Source organism: Rhinopithecus roxellana, chromosome 4 (assembly GCF_007565055.1).
Source record: "Rhinopithecus roxellana isolate Shanxi Qingling chromosome 4, ASM756505v1, whole genome shotgun sequence".
NCBI lineage: Eukaryota > Metazoa > Chordata > Mammalia > Primates > Cercopithecidae > Rhinopithecus > Rhinopithecus roxellana.
The window spans coordinates 47,060,808-47,087,151 of record NC_044552.1 but is presented as its reverse complement, the minus strand read 5'-3'; the positions used below and the strand labels follow the sequence as shown (position 1 = coordinate 47,087,151).

The 26,344-nt window shown below is 40.5% G+C and overlaps 1 protein-coding gene across 1 annotated transcript; it reads left to right on the top strand.

Moving 5' to 3' along the window:
* Positions 1-16,342: 16,342 nt before the first annotated feature.
* On the top strand, positions 16,343-24,919 carry KIAA1586 (KIAA1586 ortholog). Its single transcript, XM_010387933.2, has 4 exons — positions 16,343-16,554; positions 17,103-17,186; positions 20,457-20,537; positions 22,385-24,919. The coding sequence occupies exons 1-4, from the start codon at positions 16,534-16,536 to the stop codon at positions 24,560-24,562; spliced, it is 2,364 nt and encodes a 787-aa protein (XP_010386235.2). The 5' UTR covers positions 16,343-16,533; the 3' UTR covers positions 24,563-24,919.
* The last annotated feature ends 1,425 nt before the right edge of the window (positions 24,920-26,344 follow it).

The following is a 26,344-nucleotide window of genomic DNA, read 5'->3' as shown; positions in this document are numbered from 1 at the left end:
CTGCGACTGACATAACTTGTTCTGACCCAGATTTCTGGAGCGCGCCTGCGACTGACATAATTTGTTGTTGATATTTCGTAACTCACTTTCCCTTGCAGGACCTGTTTACCTGATAGTGGGGACCCACTGTCCACAGAACCCCCTCTGTACCTCTCCGGGCCGCAGGCCTCAGCCCCCCGGGCTGAGCCGCGGGAGGGAGCAGGCAGACGGGAGGCGGCCAGCACACCCGGACCCACTAAAAGGGAAAGTAACTCTGAAGGGCCAGTGTGGGTCCTCTGTAAGCTGAGCGCTGGTCCCATGGGCCCCGCTTTTCTTTCTCTATACTTTGTCTCTGGGTCTTACTTCTTTTCTAACGTCTCTCGTTCCACCTAACGAGAAACACCCACAGGTATGGAAGGGCAGGCCACCCCTTCATCTGGTGCCCAATGTAGGAGCTTTTCTCTAAGGTGAAGGTACGCCGGAGCGTGGTCATTGAGGACAAGTCGACAAGAGACTCCCGAGTGCGTCTACAGTCAGCCTTGCGGTAAGCCTGTGCGCTCGGAAGAACCTAAGGTAACGATGGGGCAGACTAAAAGTAAATATGCCCCTTATTGCAGCTTTATAAAAATTCTCTTAAAAAGAGGGGGAGTCGGCCGGGCGCAGTGGCTCAAGCCTGTAATCCCAGCACTTTGGGAGGCCGAGACAGGTGGATCACGAGGTCAGGAGATCGAGACCATCCTGGTGTACACGGTGAAACCCCGTCTCTACTAAAAAATACAAAAAAAAAAACTAGCCGGGCGAGATGGTGGGCGCCTGTAGTCCCAGCTACTCGGGAGGCTGAGGCAGGAGAATGGCGTGAACCCGGGAGGCGGAGCTTGCAGTGAGCCGAGATCGTGCCACTGCACTCCAGCCTGGGCTACAGAGCGAGACTCCGTCTCAAAAAAAAAAAAAAAAAAAAAAGAGGGGGAGTTAAAGTGTCTAGCAAAAATCTAAATATGCTCTTTCAAACAATAGAACAGTTTTGTCCATGGTTTCCGGAATAGGGAACTTTAGATCTAAAAGATTGGGAAAAAATTGGCAAAGAATTAAAACAAGCAAGTAGGGAAGGTAAAATCATCCCACTTACAGTATGGAATGATTGGGTCATTATTAGCTTTAGAACCATTGCAAACAGAAGAAGATAGTGTTCCAGTTTCCGATGTCCCTAAAAGCTGTGCAGTAGATTGTGAAAAAGAGGCAGGGATAGAATCCCGGAAAGGAAAAGAAAGTTCACACTGTAAATGTGTAGCAGAGCCGGTAATGGCTCGGTCAACGCAAAATGTTGACAATAATCAAGAACAGGAGGGTTCAGAAGCACTGATCTGGCAGGAAAAGCTGCATATTGGGCAAGTCTGGTCTCTGAGAGCAGAATTGTGTAAGGCCATTATTCAAGGAAAACAGTTTGAAGGGTTGGTAGACACAGGAGCAGATATCTCTGTCATTGTTTTAAATCAGTGGCCAAAAAAATTGGCCTAAACAAAAGGCTGTTACAAGACTTGTCGGCGTAGGCACAGCTTCAGAAGGGTATGAAAGTACAATGATTTTACATTGTTTAGGGCCAGATAATCAAGAAAGAAAGATCAGCCTGTTACTGTGTCTATATAGAAGGAAGTAGACATAAGAGACTCCATTTGGTTCTGTATTTGAGATGCTGTTAATCTGTGACCCTACCCCCAATCTTGTCCTTGCAAGAGACATGTGCTGTGGTGACTCAAGGCTTAATGGATATTGGGCTGTGCAGGATGTGTCTTTGTTAAACAAGTACTTGAAGGCAAGTACTTGCTGGTTAAAAATCCTGCCAGTCCCTGGGCAATGGAACATCTCGGTGTAAAACCCATTGTGTGATTTGTTTACGGAGCAAGGAGAAAACCGCCTTTAGGAATAAGGTGGGACTTGCTGGAGCAATGCTGCTAAAAGGTTTTTGGAGATGTTTGCATATGCATCTCAAGGCACAGCATTTTCCTTTAAACTTATTCATGTTACAGGGATTTTTGTTTATACGTCTTACTGCTGATTTACTCCCTACAATGATCCTATTGTCCAGCCACTCCCTTATGTTTAAGGGGGTGCAGAAATCATTATGCCCGCTCCATTATACAGCCCCATGAGTCAAAAAAATCATGACTAAGATGGGATATATACCAGGAAAGGGATTAGGAAAAAATGAACATGGCATTAAAGTCCCAATTGAGACTGAGAAATATCAAGAAAGAAAAGGAATAGGATATCCTTTTTAGGGGCGGCCACTGTAGAGCCTCCTAAAACCATTCCATTAACTTGGAAAACAGAAAAACCAGTATGGGTAAATCAGTGGCCACTACCAAAGCAAAAACTGGAGGCTTTACACTTATTAGCAAAGGAACAATTAGAAAAGGGACACATTGAGCCTTCATTCTCACCCTGGAATTCTCCTGTATTTGTAATTCAAAAAAAATCAGGCAAATGGCGTATGTTAACGGACGTAAGAGCCGTAAACGCTGTAATTCAAACCGTGGGGCCTCTCCAACCTAGATTGCCCTCTCCGGCCATGATCCCCAAAGACTGGCTTTTAATTATAATTGCTCTAAATGATTGCTTTTTTACCATTCCTCTGGCAGAGCAAGATTGTGAAAAATTTGCCTTTACTATACCAGCCATAAATAATAAAGAACCAGCCGCCAGGTTTCAGTGAAAAGTTTTACCTCAGGGAATGCTTAATAGTCCAACTATTTGTCAAGCTTTCGTAGGTCAAGTCCTTCAACCAGTTAGAGACAAATTTTCAGATTGTTATATCATTCACTATATTGATGATATTTTATGTGCTACAGAAACAAGAGACAAATTAATTGACTGTTACACATTTCTACAAGCAGAGGTTGCCAACGCGGGACTAACAATAGCATTTAATAAGATCCAAACCTCTGCTCCTTTTCATTACTCAAGGATGCAAATAGATAATAGAAAAATATTAGCCCCAGAGGCAACAAAAGAAATTAAAATTGTGGAAGAGGAAAAAAAATTCAGTCAGCGCAAATAAGTAAAATAGATTCTTTAGCCCCACTCCAACTTTTGATTTTCGCCACTGCGCGTTCTCCAAAAGGCATCATTTTCAAAATACTGATCTTGTAGAGTGGTCATTCCTTCCTCACAGTACAATTAAAACTTTTACATTGTACTTGGATCAAATGGCTACATTAATTAGTCAGACAAAATTACAAATAATAAAATTGTGTGGTAATGACCCAGACAAAATAGTTGTTCCTTTAACCAGGAACAAGTTAAACGAGCCTTTATCAATTCTGGTGCATGGCAAATTGGCCTTGCAGATTTTGTAAGAATTATTGATAATCATTACCCAAAAACAAAAATCTTCCAGTTTTTAAAATTGACTACTTGGAGTTTACCTAAAATTACCAGACATAAACCTTTAGAAAATGCTCTGACAGTATTCACTGATGGTTCCAGCAATGAAAAAGTGACTTACAGAGGGCCAAAAGAGCAAGTAATCAAAACTCAATATCAATCTGCTCAAAGAGCAGAGTTGGTTGCAGTCATTACAGTGTTAAAAGATTTTAATCAACCTGTTAGTATTATATCAGATTCTCCATATGTAGTACAGGCTACAAAGGATGTTAAGACAGCTCTAATTAAATATAGCATAGATAATCAGTTAAACCAGCTGTTCACTTTGTTACAACAAAAATACGACATGAGAAATAGAGGAAGGTAATAACCTGGGGAAGAAGTTTTGCTTGTGTTTCACTAGGAGAAAATCAGCTTCCTATTTGGATACCCACTAAACATTTGAAGTTCTACAATGAACCCATTGGAGATGCAAAGAAAAGCGCCTCCACGGAGATGGAAACACCGCAATCGAGCACCATTGACTCGCAGGATAAATCAAGTGGTGATATTAGAAAAACAGATAAAGTCACCACGCACCAGGAAGGCAGAGCTGCTGACCTGGGCACAGTTAAAGAAACTGACACTGTTAGCTAGAAAGAGCCTAGCCAGCACAAAGGTGACACAAGCCTCAGAAAAAAAAAAAAAAAAATGCTGCTTGCAGCTTTAATGGTTGTATCAACGGTGGTAAGTCTCCACATGCCTGCAGGAGCAGCTGCAGCTAATTATACCTACTGGGCTTATGTGCCTTTCCCGCCCTTAATTCGGGCAGTCACAAGGATGGATAATCCTATTAAAATATATGTTAATAATAGTGTGTAGGTACCTGGTCCCACAGATGATTGTTGCCCTGCCTAACCGAAGGAAAAAGAATTGATGATAAATATTTCCATTAGGTATCATTTCCAGTTACAGTGTGACTGGAATACTTCAGATTTTTGTATTACACCCCAAGTTTATAATGAGTCTAAACATCACTGGGACATGGTAAAACGCCATCTACAGGGAAGAGAAGATAATCTCACTTTAGACATTTCTAAATTAAAACAACAAATTTTGAAGCCTCTCAAAGTCATTTAAATATTGTGCCTGGAACTGAGGCATTAGATCAAGTGGGAAAAAAAAAAAAAAATCTTTATGGATTAAACCACATGACTTGGATTAAGTCTATTGAGAACTCTACTGCAGTAAATTTTGGAATTATGTTTCTCTGTTTAATCGGTTTGTTTTTAGTGTGCTGGACCAGCCAAAGAATCCTATGCCACAATCGAGAGAACGAACGAGCCTTCATTGCCATGGCACATTTATATAGAGAAAAAGGGAGAGAGAATGTTGCGGGAAGTCAGAGACCTTGAATGGAGGGACTGGCTGAAGCCATGGCAGAAAAACATAAAATATGAAGATTTCATGGACATTTTATTAGTTCTCCGAAATTAATACTTTTGTAATTTCTTATGTCTGTCTTTACTTTAATACTTTTGTAATTTCCTATGTCTTTACTTTAATCTCTTAGTCCCATCATCTTCTTTGTAAGCTGAGGAGGATATATGTCACCTCAGGACCCTGTGATGATTGAGTTAACTGCACAAATGGTTTGTAGAGCATGTGTGTTTGAACAATATGAAATCTGGGCATCTTGAAAAAAGAACAGGATAACAGTGATGTTCAGAAAACAAGGGAGGTAACCTTGAACTGGCCGCCGGTGAGCCGGACGGAACAGAGCCATATTTCTTCTCTTTTTGAATGCAAATAGGAGAAATATCGCTGAATTCTTTTTCTCAGCAAGGAATATCCCTGAGAAAGAGAATGGGCTCTGAGGGAAGGCCTATAAACGACCCCCTTGGAGGCGTGCCGTCTTTTACAGTTGAAGCCGAAGGGATGAAATAAGCCCCGGCCTCCTGTAGTGCTCTCAGGCTTATTAGGATGAGGAAATTCCCACCTAATAAATTTTGGTCAGTCAGGTTGTCTGCTCTCAAACCCTATTTCCTGATAAAATGTTATCAATGACTATGCGTGCCCAAAATTTCATTAGCAATTTTAATGTTAACACCATCCTGTGCTCTCATCCTGCCCCCACTTACTTTGTAATATTCTATTACTTTGTAAAGTTTGTAATCTCAGTGTCATGATGACAATGGTAAAATTCCTCTATGTTTTCTCTGTTAGCCCCCTTCCTTGGACCCCTGCTAAGTCTGCTGTTTCTGCTTACCATAGGACCTTGTTTTTTAAACAGAATTTTGTGGTTTGTCAAGGAAAGGTTTGACACCATACAGCTCATGGTCCTCAGAGCTCAATACCAAACTGTGGACACTGAAACGGAGTCAGACCTATAGGACCCAAGATTGGCTCCAGAGGTACCTGAGAGAGGGGGGAAATGAAAGAACACATTCCTCAACACATCACAGCCTTGAGCACATCACATCCCCCCATATGCCTCCACTTCCTGGGCCTGACACAAACACATCACAGCCTTGAGCAAAGCCTCCACCTCCTGGGCCCGACACAAAAACACATTCCTCCATATATCTCAAAGAAAAACAACACCTGGAGAATCTCCGATAAGGTTACAACCGTTTGTAAAAGCGCAGGAACCAGTAAGAAAGCTGCTAAAAGTATAATTTAAAATGTAAACCAATTGTAATGCTGTAGCCTAGAGAAATGCCTTGTTCCTCTGTAACCTGACAAGTCCTGCTTACCTTGAGCTATAAAAAGCAAGCGCACGCATTGTTCCGGGCCCTCTTGTATGTTGTAGAACGGAGGGACCAAGTTCGAACTTGCATTAAAGATCCTTGGCGCTTGGCTTTGACTCTGGACTCTGGTGGTTTTCTTCGGGGAATAAACGGTCTGGGCGTAACAGGACTACAGGTGCGTGCCACCACACCCAGCTAATTTTTGTATTTTTAGTAGAGACAGGGTTTCACCATGTTGGCCAGGATGATCTCAATCTCTTGACCTCGTGATCTGCCGAATGTGGGGAAAAGAAAGAGAGATCAGTCTGTTACTGTGTCTATATAGAAGGAAGTAGACATAAGAGACTCCATTTGGTTCTGTATTTGAGATGCTGTTAATCTGTGACCCTACCCCCAACCTTGTCCTTGCAAGAGACATGTGCCGTGGTGACTCAAGGCTTAATAGATTTTGGGCTGTGCAGGATGTGCTTTGTTAAACAAGTGCCTAAAGGTTGCTTGCTGGTTAAACATCATCACCATTCTCTTAATCTCAAGTAAGAGAAAAGCATTTGTCTCTGCCTGTCCCTGGGCAATGGAACATCTCCGTGTAAAACCCGATTGTATGCTTTGTTTACTGAGCAAGGAGAAAACTGCCTTTAGGAATAAAGTGGGACTTGCTGGAGCAATGCTGCTAAAAGGTTTATGGAGAGTTTGCATATGCATCTCAAGGCACAGCATTTTCCTTTAAACTTATTCATGTCACAGGGATTTTTGTTCATATGTCCTATTGCTGATTTCCTCCCTACAATGATCCTATTGTCCAGCCACTCCCTTATCTTTAAGATGGTAAACATAATTATCAATAAATACTGAGGGAACTCAGAGACCGGGTCCAGCATAGGTCCTCTGTATGCTGAGCGCTGGTCCCCTGGGCCCCACTTTTCTTTCTCTATACTTTGTCTCTGTGTCTTATTTCTTTTCTCAAGTCTCTCGTTCCACCTAACGAGAAACACCCACAGGTGTGGAGGGGCAGGCCACCCCTTCAGACAGGGTTTCACCATGTTGGCCAGGATGATCTCAATTTCTTGACCTCGAGATCTGCCTATCTGGGCCTCTCAAAGTGCTGGGATTACAGGCGTGAGCCACCACACCTGGCCGGTTTTTCCTTTTCTTGGAGGCAGTGACAGTGCTGAGAAAGCACCTCTTATGGAGGAGATGGAGTGGGGCGGGAGAGTGGTGGAGAAGGTTGGGGGAAGGAGAGAACAGAAGCTGCTGTAGAAAAGGAAAGAAGCCCTCCAATGGATCCCTCTTCCCTGCATCTCTATGAAACACATCTTCAGCTGCTGGAAAAAGGGCATGGAACTCAGTTACCCTTCAGAGCCCTGGTGAAGCCCCATTGCAAGAAAGAGAAAAAAAAAAAGAAAAAAAGTAACCCTGCAGGGAAATAGAACATTTATTGGGCTCATACCAACAGCTGGGTTTGGAAAACTGGATCACTGGGAAGTCCCCACTCTGAGACTCAGGGGCACATTGTCTGAGATAGTCTTAATCAGAATAGAGAATGCCACCTGTCAGCCATGTGTGGTGGCTCATGCCTGTAATCCCAGCACTTTGGGAGGTGGGCAGATCCTTGGGCTCGAGAGTTCAAGACCAGCTGGGACAATGTGGTGAAACCCTGTCATTATAAAAAAAAAAAAAAAAAAAAAATTAGCCAGGCATGATGACATGTGTCTGTGGTCCCAGTGACTCGAAAGGCTGAGGTGGGGGAATTAATTGAGCATGGGTGGTTGAGGCTGCAGTTAGCCGTGATGCCACTGCACTCCATCCTTGGTGACAGAGCAAAACCCTATCTCAATGACAAAAAACAAACAAACAAACAAAAAAAACATCAAATAACAGGTAAGGGTAATCTACCCCTGGGCTGCTGGGAGAGGGGTAGAAGCTTGGGGGAGCGGCCTTTTCCAAGGAACATCAAAAACAGAAGACCTAAAGTTTGAGGTTGAAGTAGACGCTGAGATAAACCCTCTAGTAAGCCAGCCCCCAGCCTAAGCACAGAGCAATCTGAAGTCTGATGTGCAGTGAGAGAAGCATGACAACAACAAATTCCACACCTCACCCACCTCCTAATTAGACTGGTTCAACTCCACACACTAAAAGACTACCAGAAGGAAAGAAGTACTCATTTCTAGGCAGAAAACTACTAAACTGAGGGTTTTGATTTGGATCAAAATGAAGTATTGAGGATTGGATTTACTAAATCCCAACTAAAACACTATGTAAAATACATGAAACAGCAGACTTCAACATATTGCATGTCAAACACTGAAGGACAGTGATCTTCAGAAGACAGAAAACCTTAAAATTGACCCAGCTTTTTCCTGGAGGAAGTTTCTAAGCCAAGAAGAGAAACCCAAGAATAGCCTGTTGGTCTCCCTAAATTGAGAAGATGGACTTGAGAGTCCAGGGAAGTCAAGGTAGTTAGAGCACAGAGAGAAGACCACCAGAGAGGAGACAGCCAAAGAACTCCAGAGATCTGCAGAGGCTGTGCCTTGCAATTGAGTCTCATCAGCACATGTATGTGAGAAAAATATCCAATCAAGAGCAAACACTGCTCAGATTTCAGAGGATGCTGCCTGCCAGATTTATGATTCCTACTGAAAGCTTCAGGTGGGGAAGGACACATGACTTGGAGTCCTTCCCTGCCTCTCCCATCTGTCCCCATTTTTCACTGACTGAAAATCATCAGACTTTCAGTCACCTCTTGAAGATACATTATTGATATTGAATTCTTGTGTTTGGCTTTCTAGACTATTTGCAGTCTGAGAGTTTGTACCTTTAATGGCAGAAGTTATTCAACAATGAGCTGATCACATGACTCTACTAATCTTACTTTTTCCTTTTATATACTCCTCAGTAGTTTGATTGTTGTCCCCACAATGTGATTATAACGGGGTGTCCTCATAATGGGATTATCTTTATTAGGCTGCTACTGAATATGATTGGAACAAGAGGTATGAGAAGTTATACAAATCTATTTTGAAAATTTTGAACATTCAGAATTTTGCTTTGGCCTGGCTTCATGCATTGTTCCTCTTCCATTATTCTTTTTCCTACAGCCTGGCTTAAGGGAGCCTAGGAGATATCAGACTTAATTCTGGTTAAGTTGTATAAAAATGCTTTTCTATGAAAATATTTTTCTCCCTCTTACACCCAAATCCTCTTGACAAAAGTTCTGAGTCAAAGTAGCAAATAAATGGGAAAGAAACATGAGGCGAGACACACAGAGTGTGTAATAATCAAGGAAGAGCAAAAACTTTGGTTCCCAAAGAGGTAAATTTTAGACTCCAGAAAAAGTGTGCGGGTGGTGGTTGAGGAGGGAAGAAATAATGATTTGTTTTTATTTTTAAGAACTGCCTGTGGAAGCCTTCTTCTCCTGAAAAAACAAAAATACTATCAGTGAGCAGGTGGAGCAAGATGGGCAAGTAGAAGCCTCCACCGATCTTCCTTCTTGCAGGAATACCAAATTTTACAACTATCTACACAAAAAAGCACTTTCGTAAGAACCAAAAATGAGGTGGATGATCACAGTAACTGGTTTTACCTTCACATCACTGAAAAAGGCACTGAGGTGGATAGAAAAGACAGTCTTGAATTGTTGACACCACCCCTTCCCCATCTACCAGCAGTGGCCACATGGCATAGAGAATCGTGCACTTAAGGGAGGGAGAGCACAGCAACTGGGGGACTTTACACTGGAACTCAGCGCTGCCAACATGTGGCAGAACTCAGCCTGCGCCCACTGAGGGAGCATTTTAAAAAGCCCTAGCAAGAGGGTATTCACCCATCCCAGCAGTTGCAATTGAGTCTTGGCTAGCCTCGCAACCACAGGCTAAACTGCTCTGTGATCCTAAATAAACTTGGTAGGCTGTCTAGGCCACAAGGACTGCACCTTCTAGGTACATTGTGGAGCTATACTGGGATTGGAGCCAGTGGATTTAAGGGACACATGACCAAGTCAGAAAGCAGCTGGTGCAGCTAAGGGAGTGCTTGCATCACCCCTGCCCCAACCCTAGGTAGCACAGCTTGCGGGTCCAAAAGAGACCCTTCCTTCTGTTTGAGGAAAAGAGAAGGAAAAGTGAAGAGGACTTTGCCTTGCAACTTGGATACCAGCTCAGCCACAGCAGGACTGGGTACTGGGTATCAGTCATGAGGCCCCCTTTCCAGGCCCTAGCTCCTGGACAACATTTCTAGACACACCCTGGTCCTGAAGGGAACCCACTGCCTTGAAAGGACTCAGTCCTGGCAAGATTCATTACCTGCTGACTAAAGAGCTCTTGGGGCCTGAATAATCAGTAGTGGTAACCAAGTAGTACATGCTGTGGGCCTTGGATAAGACTCTGAGAGGGGCTGGCTCCAGGTGTGACCCAGCTTATTCACAGCTGTGATGGCTACAGTGAGAAACTCCTTCTGCCTGAGAAAAGGAGAGGGAAGTATATAGGGGACTTTGTCTTGCAGCTTAGGTACCAGCTCGCCTACAGTGAGGAAGAGCACCAAGTGGGCTCGTAGGGTCCCTATTTCCAGATCTTGGCTTGTGGATGGTATATCTAGCCCAGGGACGGACCTGCCCTGGGCTAGAGGGGAGTCCAATGCCCTAAAGGGTGAGTCCCAGGACTGGTAGCATTAACCACAAGCTGACTAAAGAGCCCTTGAGCATTAAGGGAACATTGGTGGTACTGTGGCAGTACTCCCTGTGGGCATGTGGTGGTGGTGGACATAGGGGGAGGCCCTTCTGCCTGGGGAAAAGGAAGGGAAGAGTGGGAAAGACTTAATCTTGTGGTTTCAGTGCCAGTGTAGCTGCAGTAGAATAGAGCCACCAGGTATATTTCTAAGGTTTCTGAATCTAGTCCCTGGGTCCTGGACATCATCTCTGGACCCACCTGGGGCTCAGGGGAACTTGCCACCCTGAAGGGAGGGACACAAGACGGGCTGGCTTCACTACTTGTTGATTATAGAGCCCTGGAGACTTCAGCAAATATAAGAGGCAGCCAGGTAGTGGTTACAGCAGGCCGTAGGTACGACTCAGTACTATGCTTGCTTCAGGTTTGACCCAGCCCAGTTCCAGTAGTGGTGGCCACAGCGGTGCTTATGTCACCCCTCATCTAGCTTTGGGAAGCTCAGCACAGAGGGAGAGACTCTGGGAGAAAGTAAGGGAAGAGAGCAAGAGTCTTTGTTTGGTAATCCAGATAATTTTTCTGAATCTTATTCAAGACCACCAAGGTGGTACCTCTATGAGTCTGTAAGAACTACAGTGTTACTGGGCTTGGGGTGCCCTTAATGTAGATATGGCTGCAGTGACCAAAAACTTAGATTACAACACCCAAGTCCCTTCAAATACCTGGAAAGCCTTTTCAAGGTCGAGGTGTACAAACTAGCCCAAACTGTGAAGACAACAATAAATACCCAACTCTTTGGTGCCAAGACAGCGAGGAACATACACAAGCATCAAGATCACTTTGGAAAACACGACCTCACCAAATAAACTAAATAACGTAGCAGGTGCCAATCCCAGAGAGACAGAGATATGTGACCTTTCAGACAGAGAATTCAAAATAGCTGTTTTGAGAAAACTCAAAGAAATTCAAGGTAACACAGAAAAGGGATTCAGAATCCTATCAGGTAAATTTAACAAAGAAATTGAAATAATTAAGTAGAATCCAGCAGAAATTCAGGAGTTGAAAAATGCAATTGACATACCGAAGAGTCTCTTAGTAGTAGAGTTGATCAAACAGAAGAAAGAATAAGTGAACTTGAAGACAGGTTACATGAAAATACACAGTCAGAGAGGACAAAAGAAAGAAGAACAAAAAAGAATGAAGCACACCTACAAGACCTAGAAAATAGCCGCAAAAGTGCACATCTAAGAGGTATTGGCCTTAAAGAAAAGCTAGAGAGAGAGAGAGATGGGGTAGAAAGTTTATCCAAAGGGGCTGGGCACGGTGGTTCACGCCTGTGATCCCAGCACTTTGGGAGGCTGAGGCAGTGGATCAGGTCAAGAGTTCAAGACCAGCGTGGCAAACATGGCAAAACCCTGTCTCAACTAAAACTACAAAAATTAGCCAGGCATGGTGGCGGCTGCCTGTAATCCCAGCTACTCAGGAGGCTGAGGCAGGAGAATCACTTGAACCTGGCAGATGGAGGTTGCAGTGAGCTGAGATTGCGCCACTGCACTCCAGCCTGGGCAACAGAGCGAGACTTCATCTCAAAAAACAAACAAACAAAAAAAAAAAAAAAAAAAAAAAAAAAGGAGAGAGAGAGAGAGAGAGAGAAAGCTTATCCAAAGGGATAATAACAGAGAATTTTCCAAAACTAGGGAAACATACTATTATCCAAGTACAAGAAGATTATAGAACATCAAGCAGATTTAACCCAAAGAAGATTACCTCAAGGCACTTAAAATTAAACTCTATATTTAAGAGACATAACTTAAAGTAATAAAAGCCTTCTATGACAAGCTCATAGCCAACATTATACTGAACAGGGAAAAGTTGAAAGCATTCCCCCTGAGAACTGGAATAAAACAAGGATGCCCACTTTCACCACTTCTGTTCAACATAGTACTGGAAGTCCTAGTCAGAGCAATCAGACAAGAGAAAGAAATAAAGGCATCCAAACTGGTAAGGACGAAGTCAAACTGTTGCTGTTTGCTGATGATATGATCATATACCTAGAAAACCCTAAAGACCCATCCAAAAAGCTCCTAGAACTGGTAAAGTTTCAAGATATAAAATTAATGTCCACAAATCAATAGCTCTGCTATACACCAACAGCGACCAAGCTGAGAATTAAATCAAGAACTCAACCCCTTTTACAATAGCTATAAAAATTAAATACATAAATACAATAAGGTACTTAAGAATATACCTAACCAAAGAGGTGAAAGACCTCTACAAGGAAAACTACAAAACACTGCTGAAAGAAATCATAGGTGACAAAAACAAATGGAAACACATCTCATGCTCATGGATGGACAGAATCAATATTGTGAAAATGATCATACTGCCAAAAGCAATCTACAAACTCAGTGCAATTCCCATCAAAATACTACCATCATTTTTCACAGAACTAGGAAAAACAATTCTAAAATTCATATGGAACCAAAAAAGAGCCCACATGGCTAAAGCAAGACTAAGCAAAAACAAGAAATCTAGAGGCATCACATTACCCAACTTCAAACTATATACAAAGCCATAGTCACCAAAACAGCATAGTGCTGGTATAAAAACAGGCACATAGACCAACAGAACAGAATAGAAACCCAGAAATAAAGCCAAATACATGTAGCCAACTGATCTTCAGCAAAGCAAACAAAAACATAAAGTGGGGAAAGGACACCCTTTTCCACAAATGATGCTGGGATAATTGGTGACCCACATGCAGAAGAATTAAACTGGATCCTCATCTCTCACCTTATACAAAAATCAACTCAAGATGAATCGAAGACTTAAATCTAAGACCTGAAACCATAAAAATTGTACAAGATAACACCAGAAAAAACCTAGACATTGGCTTAGGCAAAGACTTCGTGACCAAGAACCCAAAAGCAAATGTAACAGAAACAAAGATAAATAGACGGGACTTAATTAAACTAAAAAGTTTCTGCACAGCAAAAGAAATAATCAGCAGAGTTAACAGACAACCCACTGAGTGGGAGAAAATCTTCACAATCTATACATCTGACAAAGGACTAATATCCAGAATCTACAAAGAACTCAAACAAATCAGCAAGAAAAAAAAAACCTATTAAAAAGTGGGCTTTGGACATGAATAGACAACTCTCAAAAGAATATATGCAAATGGCCAACAAACATATGGAAAAAACGCTCAACATGGCTAATTTTCAGGAAAATGTAAATCAAAACTACAATGCGATTCCACCTTAGTCCTGCAAGAATGGCCATAATCAAGAAACCAAAAAATAACAGATGTTGGCATGGATGTAGTGAAAAGGGAACACTTTCACACTGTTAGTAGAAATGTAAACTAGTACAACCATTATGGAAAACAGTGTGGAGATTCTTTAAAGAACTAAAAGTAGATCTACCATTTGATCCAGCAAGCTTACTACTAGGAAAAGCAATACCCACAGAAAAATAAGTCATTATACAAAAAAGATTCTTGCACATGCATATTTATAGCAGCATAATTTGTAATTGCATAAATATAGAACCAGCCTAAATGCCCATCAATCAACAAGAGAATAAAGAAAATGGTGTATGTATACATACACACACACACACACACACACACACCACGGAAGAGTACTCAGCCATAAAAAGGAGCAAATAATGGTATTCACAGCAACCTGGATGGAACTGGAGACTACTATTCTAAGTAATGTAACTCAGGAATGGAAAACCAAATGTTGTACGTTCTCACTCACAAGTGGAAGCTAAGCTATGAGGACACAAAGGCATAAGAACGATACACAGGACTTTGGGGATTCAGGGGAAAGGGTAGGAGGGGGTGAGGGATTAAAGACATTGGGTACAGGGTACACTGCTTGTTCACAAATAATTTTAAACATGAAATTTATGAAAGCAAATTTTAACAGAGAACATTCTGTTAAAATGTTAACAGAATGTGCACCAAAATCTCAGAAACCACCACTAAAGAACTTATGCACGTAACCAAACATCACCTGCTTCCTAAAAACCTATTGAAATAAAAAATAAATTTTTATAAAAAGAAAAGAATGTCCATACTACCCATACTACCCAAAACAATCTACAGATTGAATCCAATTCCCATCAAAATACCAATGACATTCTTCACAGAAATAGAATAAACAATTCTAAAATTTATGTGGAACCACAAAAAACTGAGAATAATAGCAAAAGCTAACCTGAGCAAAAAGAACAAAACTGGAGGAATCACATTACCTGACTTCAAATTCTACTACAGAGCTATAGTAACCAAAACAGCATGGTACTGGTATAAAAACAGACACATAGACCAATGGAACAGAATACAGTACCCAGAAATAAATCCACACACTTAGGGCATGGCTACACATAGGAAGGGGTTTCTGAGGACAACACTCTGTATGTGTTAACTTTTTAGTTTTGAAGTTAACAAGACCCTGGGCTCACCATGCAGTCCATATGTGATGTTGAACCCTTTACACACAGCACTAGACGGTTTTGAACCTATCAAAACACTGCTTCACTTAAATTTCACCAACTCCTTAAAATCCTAGTAAGTCTATGTTTTCCTTTGTTCCTATGTTTTCCTTTTCTCCCACTTTGTGGGATGTCTGCTTACTCTGCTGATTATTTCTTTTGCTGTGCAGAAGCTTTTTAGTTTAATTAAGTTCAGTCTATTTATCTTTATTTCTGTTACATTTGCTTTTAGGTTCTTGGTCACGAAGTCTTTGCCTAAGCCAATGTCTAGAAGGTTTTTTCCGGTGTTATATTGAACAATTTTTATGACTTCAGCCCTTAGATTTAAGTCTTTGATGCATCTTGAGTTGATTTTTGTATAAGGTGAGAGATGAGGATTCACTTTAATTCTTCTACACGTAGGTCACCAATTATCCCAGCATCATTTGTGGAAAAGGGTGTCCTTTCCCCACTTTATGTTTTTGTTTGCTTTGCTGAAGATCAGTTGGTTAATCAGATACTTCCTAGCTCCTCTGTTGCATGACTTTCTGCATTGTAGGTCAGGGTCAAAATGATAAAGGTGATTTTCTGGGACTACATACTTGTCAATAACAGGTGGTCCTATGCTGATAGAGGTAAAAAAAAAAAAAAGTTTTAAAAGAATGTTCTCTGTTAAAATTTGCTTTCATAAATTTCATGTTTAAAATCATTTGTGAATAAATATTAAAAGAAAAAGGTAAGCCGCGATTTTGGTAAGGCAATTTCTGAGCAAATCATGCACAATTTTTTTTATCCCCACTGATCTATTACATAGACCAATATTTGGTTGCGAAAAAAGTGAGAGAAAGAACTCGGCTATTTTATTTTAGTAGAGCAACAGCGAAAGAACGCACCTTCGCTGTAGTTCAGAGTCCTTTTCCATTCTATTTTACTAGAGCAACAGCGAAGGTGTAGTTCAGACTCCTTTTCCATTCTTCACCCACGTGCGGGGGAGTAGCGAGCCGCGGTCGCCAGGCGGGTAGGAACTACCATCCCAGCATCCTACGCGGCGCGGGGAAGGAAGCCCGGGAATGAGAGAAAGCGGCTCCGGGGGGATAGCGGGCCAGTGAGGGCCGCCCGTCTTTTGAGGCGGTTTTCGTCTCTTTCCGCTGGTGGCCTCGGAGCTCACGCTGGGGCGGGTCCCGGTAGCGCGAGGCGGTGCAGGGCGGGAAGGGGAGTCGTGGCGGCTGCGGCGGCAGGGGACAGCAGCGTACGGCGGCGGCAGCGACAGCAGGAGCAGTGGTGCTGTCAGCACGGCCGTCGGAGACATGGGAGACCCGGGGTCGGAGGTGAGTAGTCGAGTGAGGGCCCTGGCGTTCTCAGAGGCGAAGGGTTTATGTTTTCTGCGGTCTGAGGCCTGGTTCTCCATCGCAGCCTCTGGGCGATACCTCTTCAGGGTCTTGGGCCGAGCCCAGCTCTGGGGCCTGGTGCGTGTCTGAGCGAGGAACCCACAGTGGCCGCTCGCCACCTCCCGCCCCGCACGGGTCCCGGCTGGGCCAGTGGGAGCGACGTTTTAAGGCAGGATTGCCCTTCGGTGTTGAGCTTGCATTGCTTCTTCTGGAGTAGATAAGGGGAATTCTGAGAGTCCTCCTTCTGGAGTAGATAAGGGGGATTCTGAGAGGCTGGTATTGCGTTTTCAGCGTTGGGTCCCTGCAGCTCCGCACATGCTGTGGCAAGAGCCGACTGCTCGAGTTCTGTTCCTGGTCGGGTTTGCGTGAAATTGTGCTCAGTTCGTTTTCCTCAAGAGCTCTTTGTTTTTAATTGTTCCTTTCGGAAACTCTCTCTTCCTACAAGAATGCGGCTGAACAGATAAGCATGTTTTGGCTTGTTTTTATAGATAATAGAATCTGTCTCTCCAGCTGGCCCTGAGGCATCTGAGTCAACAAAGGATGAAAATGAAGACGACATTCGGTTTGTCAGTGTAAGTAGCAACTGATGATTGGGTTTTTCCCAGAGTAAAAGACTATGGACTATGGTAGGCCCTTATGTAATTTTACCTCACCTGGTCATTTAATGTTTATGAGTGTCTGATACATACTAGACACTGTGGAGCATGGCACAGGATTGGGAACTTTACCAAAAGAGCTGTCCGAGCCACCCCCGTAGCCATCACAAAGAGCATGGCCTAAAGAACGTGCTGTACACTTAATCTCACCCCCTGCCTTTCATTTGGACTTAAGATAAAACGCTGGTCTCTAAGACGCTGTTTTGAAATGGAGCAAGAGTAACTTCTAAAGGCGACACGGAGGAAGGAGCTGCTAATGATGAGCAAGGTCGTAGAAAACAGGAAGGGTTGCGAGAGCCCAGAATCTTAACGTTATGGTGCTTCTAACATGAAGGCAAATAGCTTGAAGATTTCGCTAACCTCTGAGATCATCATGTTACAGCATAGTACAGTTGATGCTCATAATGAAGAATCCTGCATCACTGGGAACATACTCTATTTTTCTGAGTTTCTTCCCTTTGGGACAGTCGTTTTCAAGCCTTAGTAAGTATAGACAGTCAGATTCCTGGGCCCCACTGCAGACCTACCGAATCAGAATTTCAAGGCGGGGCCTGGGAATTGTCATTTTCAGACAAGTGCAGGGACATGTGGATTTCTGAGCACACTTTGTACAGCATTGGTTTCCAAAGCAGAAGGGAGTGTTTTATGATGTATTTTGGGGTGATTTTCATCCATAGTTATTGGAGTTTTAGAAAGGCTTTGCGTAAAGTATCTCAGCTAGCTAGGCAGAAAAGAGTTGTGTCCCAAACTCCTCTTTTGGAATGCCATAGTTAGTTGCAGTTTGGTATTCAAGCTGTAGAAGTTTTCTTTAATGGAGTGTCTAATGTTTCTGTGTTTTTTAGTTTTTGTAGGTTTAGGGTGACTTTGTAAGTCACTTGTTTTTTAAATTAAAATTTCCTCCGTAAACATTGTTTTGTTAACATCGTTGTTTTTCATGTTTTGTGTAGAAGTTCTTTACACTGTCACTTTCTGGACATTTTTCCCAATTAATATTGTGTGTATATTTTGTTCCTGACATTTGGGAACCTTTCTAAATATTGATAGTACCAAGGGGGATTATATACCTACTCTGCCTTCACGGTTATGGAGTAAGCAACGTAACTGGAAATCGAAGAGCAGTGGTTTCTGTTTTTGTAATGAGAAACATTTGGGAAGAGGATTTCATGGTCTTTAGGAAAAATAATTTTGGTTCTTCTTAACTGGTATAAAAACAGGAATAACTGGGACAGATGATCTTGATGAGTTTTTGTGCATCTGTATGTAGAAGTGACACACGTCTGATTCGTGATCCATGTATCGTTGAGAAACACAGATGGGCTGTACAAAATTAAGTTTGGAAAAGTAAATAGGTGTAGATTTGTGTAATATCCTGAGGAAAAAATCACTATATTTTAAATTCTGAGTTAATATATAGGATGTGTTTAGCTGAGGTTTAAATTACTTTAAATTTTATTTTAAATATAAATATTCTTCTACATCTTTTCATAAAATATTTTGTGTATCCAGCATGATAGAACCCTTTATATTTAACCCTGTTCAAAACAGAGGATCAAAGGTTTGACAGCTCTTATATGGAGAAGTGAGTTACATGCTGTCAGTGTAATTGCAGTACCAGAAAGAACACAGTAAAACATCCCTGTTGCATTTCAGTGGTGCCACGTAAAAGACAAAAACTTAATTCTACTTTAAAATGCACTCAGAGACAACTTTCCTTTGTAACCCCATCCTATACTAGGCTCTACCAGGATATGCTTATTTCTCTGTGTTTTTTATAGTACCATCCAGTAAAGATGCAATGCTGCTGGGTATAGTTCTCCACTTGTAGGTTCTTCAGATTAAAAGAAAAAAAAGTTTGTTACTTCTTGCTATATTCTGCTTTGGATTCCTTAGTCTTTTCATATAAATGTTGATTATCCAGGCTTCATTCTGCATTGTGGCACCGAATCCTCTTTGTGTTCTGTCGTGTACCTAGCCTCCAAAATAAACAATATGCTGAAAGAAAGGGATGATGAAAGATTTGGGGATATAAAAAGAGCCCTTATCTTGATGTAAATTTTATTGAAATATAGTACATATACAGGGAAGTTTACTTCCTCCTTGCCATCGCTATTTTTGTACCACATTGCCATTTGTCTAGATTGATTATCTTGTTGGTATTCTTCCCATATACTCTCTTATGTGGTTAACCTTCTTGAAACAGCTCTAATAATGTTCCCATCTTGATGTTATTTATTGATTCCTTTGCCTATAGAATAAAATCTAGACTTTTGACTAGGGCATTTATGGCCTGGTCTATGATGAGGGTAGTGTATATGTAAAGAAAGGATCAAGAAGATTCAGAGTTTGATGTTTGGCTGTATAGTGATGTGGAGGATAAAGCAGGGTTATCAAAGAACTTCGTAATTTTGAACTTAGCTATCTAAGAGATTACTGATAATCATTTCAGTTAAAAAGAAATTGTACTATGAAATCTATATATATATTTTTTTTAATGAGGTAGAGCCAGGGGTGGGTTTTTCACTGTGTTGCCCAGGCTGGAGTTGAAATCCTGGGCTCAAGTGATATTCCTGCCTCAGCCTCCTGAGCAGCTGAGACTGGCACTGTGCCTAGCTGAAATCTGTATCTTTTTAAATCAATGTCTGTGTTATTTCCCATTTTGAAAGGAATCTACATGCAGGAACGTTATTACATGTTAATGTACTCTGACTTTTCCTGTGCCTTTTTTTTTTTTTTTTTTTTTTTTTGAGACAGTGTCTTGCTCTAAATTTTATCTAGGCTGGAATGTGATGGCATAATTATAGCTCACTGTAGCCCCAACTTCCTGGGCTCCAGTGATCCTCTCACCTCAGCCTCCCAAGTAGCTGGGATTACAGGTGTGAGCCACCACACCCATCTGATTTTTTATTTTTGTAGAGTTGGGGTTTCACTATGTTGCCCGGGCCGGTCTTGAACTTCTGGGCTCAAGTGATCCTCCTGCCTTGGCCTCCCAGTGTGCTAGGATTACAAGTATGAGCCACTGCTCCCAGCCCCTTTGCCCCTTTTGTTTCTAATTAGTCTGTGCCACTTGCAAGATTTTCTTGAGAATCTTTGCCGATTCCAACTAAAAAAATCTCCCACTAATTGTTAAATTTAAGTTTAATTTGAATGATTGTTCATGACTTGTAAAATTGCCCACTTCCTTTTTAGGAAGGACCATCGAGACCTGTTCTTGAATACATCCATCTGGTCTGTGGTGATAATGAAAATCCTAGCACCTATTACCGTGATGTAAGTACATTATATTTGTGTTTGTTCAGTTTTCTTATTAAGTGCAGTAGTGTGTTGGAGGTGGCTTGAACTGGATCATAAGAACTAATTGTTGGCCAGGCATGGTGGCTCTTGTCTGTAATCCCAGCACTTTGGGAGGCTGAGGCGGTTGGACCACTCGAGGCCAGGAGTTCGAGACCAGCCTGGCCAACAAGGTGAAACCGCTATCTCTACTAAAAATACAAAAAATTAGCCAGGCATGGTGGCACGTGCCTGTAATCCCTGCTACTTGGGAGGCTGAGGCAGGAGAATAGCTTGAACCTGGGAGGTGAAGGTTGCAGTGAACCGAGATTGTGCTATTGCGCTCCACCCCGGGCAACAGAGCAAGACTCTGTCTCAAAAAAAAAAAAAAAAAAAAAAATCTAGTTGTTAAACTTTCAGAAATTTTGTGAGCCGATTGTAAACAGAGCAGTTATTACAAATTAAAGTATATAAATGTGCAAGTACATAAATGATCATTATATTTAAGGTAATACTTAATACATCATTTCCTGCTATCTGTGCACTTGAGGTTTTTTGCATCTATTGGTAGAAAAACTATTAATACATAATAGTGTCCTGCTGCGGTATTGGTAGAACATTACCCCATTGTAATCAGTCAGATACAAACTAGAGTTTGAGTTATTATTTGTTGATTAAACTTAAGAAAGTGAAGGATAGAATGTTAATGCAGATTAAATTTTAAAGTGTGATGTGTCTCTGCTAGACTAAATGCGATACAAAAAATTTAGGAAGTTGCTTTGCAGTATTCCAAAACTCAACCAGGCGTGGTGGCTCACATCTGTAATCCCAGCACTTTGGGAGGCCAAGGCTGGCAGATCACTTGAGGTCAGGAGTTCGAGACCAGCCTGCCCCATATAGTGAAACCTCATTTCTACCAAAGATACAAAAATTAGCCGGGCATGGTGGTGCATGCCTATAGTAGCAACTAATCAGCTGGTGTGGTGGCTTGTGCCTATAATTTTAGCTACTCAGGAGGCGGAGACATGAGAATTGCTTGAACCCGGGAGGTGGAGGTTACAGTGAGCTGAGATCGCACCACTGCACTCCAGCTTGGGTGACAGAGCAAGACTCCGTCTCAAAAAAAAAATAAAAATTTTTTAAACTCTTCATTGGTTCAGAAAGATGTCGATGTCATTGATGAATGAGTAAAACTCTAATATATGTCTTTATTGTTTCACTTTCATCTTATTCATTAATGTAGTTGAAAATATTATCCACCCTTCATGTTGCTACGACAGTCAGCCCTTCATATACTGTGAGTTCCACATCCATGGATTCAGCCAACTGTAGATGGAAAATATTTTTTAAAATAATAAATAAAAATACAATAATAAAAAACACATTAAAAAGTAATATATTATAAAAACTATTTTGTGGCATATTATATTAGGTGTTAAAAATAATCTAGAAATGACTTAAAGTATACAGGAGGATATGCAAAGGTTGAGTGCAAATACTTCATTTTATACGAGGGACTTGAGCATGGGAGGATGTTGCTATGGGGAGGTGCAAATAGCATACTCATTTGCAAATCATATGACCAACCTTTTTGCTAATTGGATGGTAATAATTCATAGTCAGATTTTGTGAAACTGTTGTTGGTTGTAGAATTTTAAAAACTAATAGTGTTTTTTTCAAGAAGTAGCAAGTTATATTGAAGTTACAGATATAAAGTGAAAATCAGGTTAAATGTTTAAGTTTAAAATTTATTTCCAAAATTAGATAAAGAATCACTAAGAGAACTTTTTACATTGACCCTTAAAGTGTTAATGAATTTTACTTACATATGTAAAATTATTTTTCAGATTTTGTTTCCTAAAATGCCAAAACGGCAGGGTGATTTTTTGCATTTTTTAAATATGAAGAAGGTGAAAACAGACACAGAAAATAATGAAGTGAGCAAAAATCATTGTGGATTGTCTAAGGCAAAGGAACCACATTTCGAGTATATTGAACAACCAATCATTGAAGAAAAGCCATCACGTTCATCAGAGGAAGAAATAGATAACCTTGTGCTTCCAGATTGTTGGAATGAAAAACAAGCATTTATGTTTACAGAGCAATACAAATGGCTTGAAATAAAAGAAGGTAAATTAGGCTGTAAGGATTGTTCAACAGTTCGGCATTTGGGATCAAAAGCAGAAAAGCATGTCCATGTGTCCAAGGAATGGATTGCATATTTAGTAACCCCTAATGGCAGTAATAAAACTACTAGGCAAGCTTCTCTACGAAAAAAAATTAGGGAACATGATGTTTCTAAAGCCCATGGTAAAATTCAGGATTTGTTAAAGGAATCAACGAATGATTCAATTTCTAATTTAGTGCATAAACAAAATAATAAAAATATTGATGCTACTGTAAAAGTTTTCAATACTGTCTACAGTTTAGTAAAACATAATAGACCTTTATCTGATATTGAGGGGGCAATAGAATTACAGGAAAAAAATGGAGAGGTAAATTGTTTGAATACACGTTACAGTGCAACAAGAATAGCAGAACATATTGCAAAAGAAATGAAGATGAAGATATTTAAGAATATTATAGAAGAGAATGCCAAAATCTGTATCATAATTGATGAGGCATCTACAGTTTCAAAGAAAAGCACCCTAGTGATTTATCTCCAGTGCACAATTCAGTCAGCTCCTGCACCTGTTATGTTATTTGTGGCTTTAAAAGAATTGGTGTCAACTACAGCAGAGTATATTTTCAATACATTATTGACTACTTTAAATGATTGTGGTTTTACAAATGAATATTTGAAAGCAAATTTAATTGCATTTTGTTCTGATGGTGCTAATACAATCCTGGGAAGAAAGTCTGGAGTAGCTACAAAATTGTTAGAAAATTTTCCTGAAATCATCATTTGGAACTGTTTAAATCATCGATTACAATTGTCACTTGATGATTCTATATCTGAAATAAAACAAATTAATCATTTTAAAATATTTCTTGATAAAATTTATTCTATTTATCATCAACCTAATAAAAATCAAACCAAGCCTCTAGGAACTGTAGCTAAAGAACTTGAAACTGAAATTATTAAAATTGGTCGGGTAATGGGACCAAGATGGGCAGCATGTAGTTTACAAGCTGCTACTGCTGTATGGCATGCATATCCTATATTATATATGCATTTTTCTCATTCTTTCTCTGGTTTGGCAAAGAGATTAGCTAACATTAATTTCTTACAAGACCTTGCTTTAATGATTGACATTCTTGAAGAATTTTCAGTACTTTCAACTGCATTACAGTCAAGATCAACTAATATTCAGAAAGCACAAAAATTGATCAAACGTACCATAAGAGCTTTGGAAAATTTAAAAATTGGTACTGGAAAGTATGAATCTCAAATTGTAGATTTGATCAAGTCAGATAAGTTTAAAGATATTCCATTTAATAAAAACAATAAATTTAATGCTCTTCCTAGGAATGTATTACTAGACAATATAATTCAGCACATGAACCTACGCCTTTTATCTGACGGAAACCATGAAAGTATTTTTAATTACTTTGATTTGCTAGAACCTTCTACATGGCCTTATGAAGAAATAACTTCACCATGGATAGCTGGTGAAAAAAAATTATTTCATTTGTGTGAAATTTTAAAATGCGAAGTTGATTTGAATGATTTTCGGGAATTTGTAAATAATAATATAAAATCAAGCAATGTTTCAATTCCTACAACTATACAAAAAGCTAAAAAGATAGTTAGCACCATTGCAATTAATAGTGCTGAAGCTGAAAGGGGTTTCCATTTAATGAACATAATTTGTACAAGGGTGAGAAATAGTTTGACAATAGATCATGTGTCAGATTTAATGACAATAAATTTATTGGGGAAAGAACTAGCAGATTGGGATGCAACACCATTTGTAAAATCCTGGTCAAATTGCAACCACAGGTTGGCTACAGATACAAGAGTTCGGCAAAAGTCAACAAAAGTCTTCCATGAGAATCAATTGGCTATATGGAACTTACAATAGCGTATATGTTTTTTATCATCTGTAAATTATGTACTGCACATCCTTTATATACATAAAGGTTTTTGTTTTTTTTTTTTGGAAAGCCAGTTAAACTTTTGTCAGCATGTTGCTGTTTAAAAGGCGTTCTCTAAGAAGATAATCTTGAAGATTGGTTTTAGGAGCTATAGGTTTTTAGAGATTGGCCCATGTTTCCCAGAATGGGTCATAATACATATTCCATGAAGTTCTGTACAGAACAAACACCATTTATAATTTTGTACTGTTTTACTTTAAGTAAGGATGCAAAAAATAACAGGACTCAGATAAGTTCTAAGCCCTGGAGGTTATATCAAATAAAAGAGAAATGGAATAAAAACTATAAGCCTTTTGGCTCTTGTCTTTCTCATTTCCATATCTGTGCTATCTAGTGTGGTAGCCACTAGCTACGTGTGGCTGATCAGCTTAAGGACTAAAAGTAAAATTTTAATTTATTTAATTTTACCTAAGAAAACTGAAACGATGTAAAATATTTTTCTGCTTAGTTTTACTGTTTTTCAAGTAGACATTTTACTCTGTTACCTTGCATAAGATATGGTGGTTGTAGTGTGCCTGTCAAACTTGTGTGTCATTTCCAGTATTGAATATAAACATATTGCTCATAGATATGATACTGCTGTCAGCAGATGGATTCAATGCAAGTTATTTTTTCTATGAATTGATGTAACATCATGTGTATCAGAATATTTTATGCAAACAACAGGAATTACAGTGATTCCTGTGTAAATTGTAACTGGTAATTGAAATACTTATTTTAATCATGATTAAATTATTTTTCTAGTTTACACATGAATATGAGCAAATTTTTAAATTTAAAATGAAGGCATACTGAAAAAGAATCAAGTGGAGATGCAGAACCTAGTACAACTGGAACAGTAAAGAGACTCGAAGGTATGTTGCAGATTTGACAATGAATGGCAATTGCAGTTTGCTGTGGCAGAGCAAAACAAGCTGCTGTTTAAGAAACAATTAAAGATGAAGTAGGAAAATTGAGACTTCAGCACATGCAGAATGAATTGGGTAAATTATATTTCATATGCCAAAAAGAATCAATGAAATTAAGTCACCTGAAATCAGAATTAACAAGAGTTTTTAAAAACAATTTTAGAAGGAACTAAAGTTGTAAGTTTGGCCAGATGTAAAATAGCTGAGATTCTTTTTTTGTTGTTATTTTTTTCAAGGAGTTTCGCTCTTGTTCCCCAGGCTGGAGTGCAATGGCGCAGTCTTGGCTCATTGCAACCTCTACCTCCTGGGTTCAAGCGATTCTCCTCCCTCAGCCTCCCAAGTAGCTAGGATTACAGGTGTGGTGGCACCACACCTGGCTAATTTTGTTGTTGTTGTTGTTGAGACAAAGTCTCCCTCTGTCACCCAGGCTGGAGTGCAGTGGTGTAGTCTTGGCTCACTGCAACTTCCACCTCCCGGGTTCAAGCAATTCTCCTGCCTCAGCCTCCCAAGTAGCTGGGATTACAGGTGCCCACCACCATGCCTGGCTAACTTTTTGTATTTTTAGTAAAGATGGGGTTCTGCCTTGTTGGCCAGGCTGGTCTCAAAGTCCCGACTTCAGGTGATCCGCCCACCTTGGCCTCCCAAAGTGCTGGGATTACAAGAGTGAGCCACCATGCCCAGCAAAATAGCTGAGATTCTTACGTGAAAGAATTAGGGTTTTTTTTTGGATGGGAGAGGGGAAGGTCTTGCTCTGTCACCCAGGCTGGACTGCAATGGCTCACTGCAGCCTCTTCCTCCTGG

Coding starts and splice junctions, on each gene's coding strand:
- KIAA1586 (XM_010387933.2), top strand. CDS start 16,534: ATGGGAGACCCGGGGTCGGAG. Junction 17,187..20,456: donor ACGACATTCGGTTTGTCAGT/GTAAGTAGCAAC, acceptor CTTCCTTTTTAG/GAAGGACCATCGAGACCTGT. Junction 20,538..22,384: donor CTAGCACCTATTACCGTGAT/GTAAGTACATTA, acceptor ATTATTTTTCAG/ATTTTGTTTCCTAAAATGCC.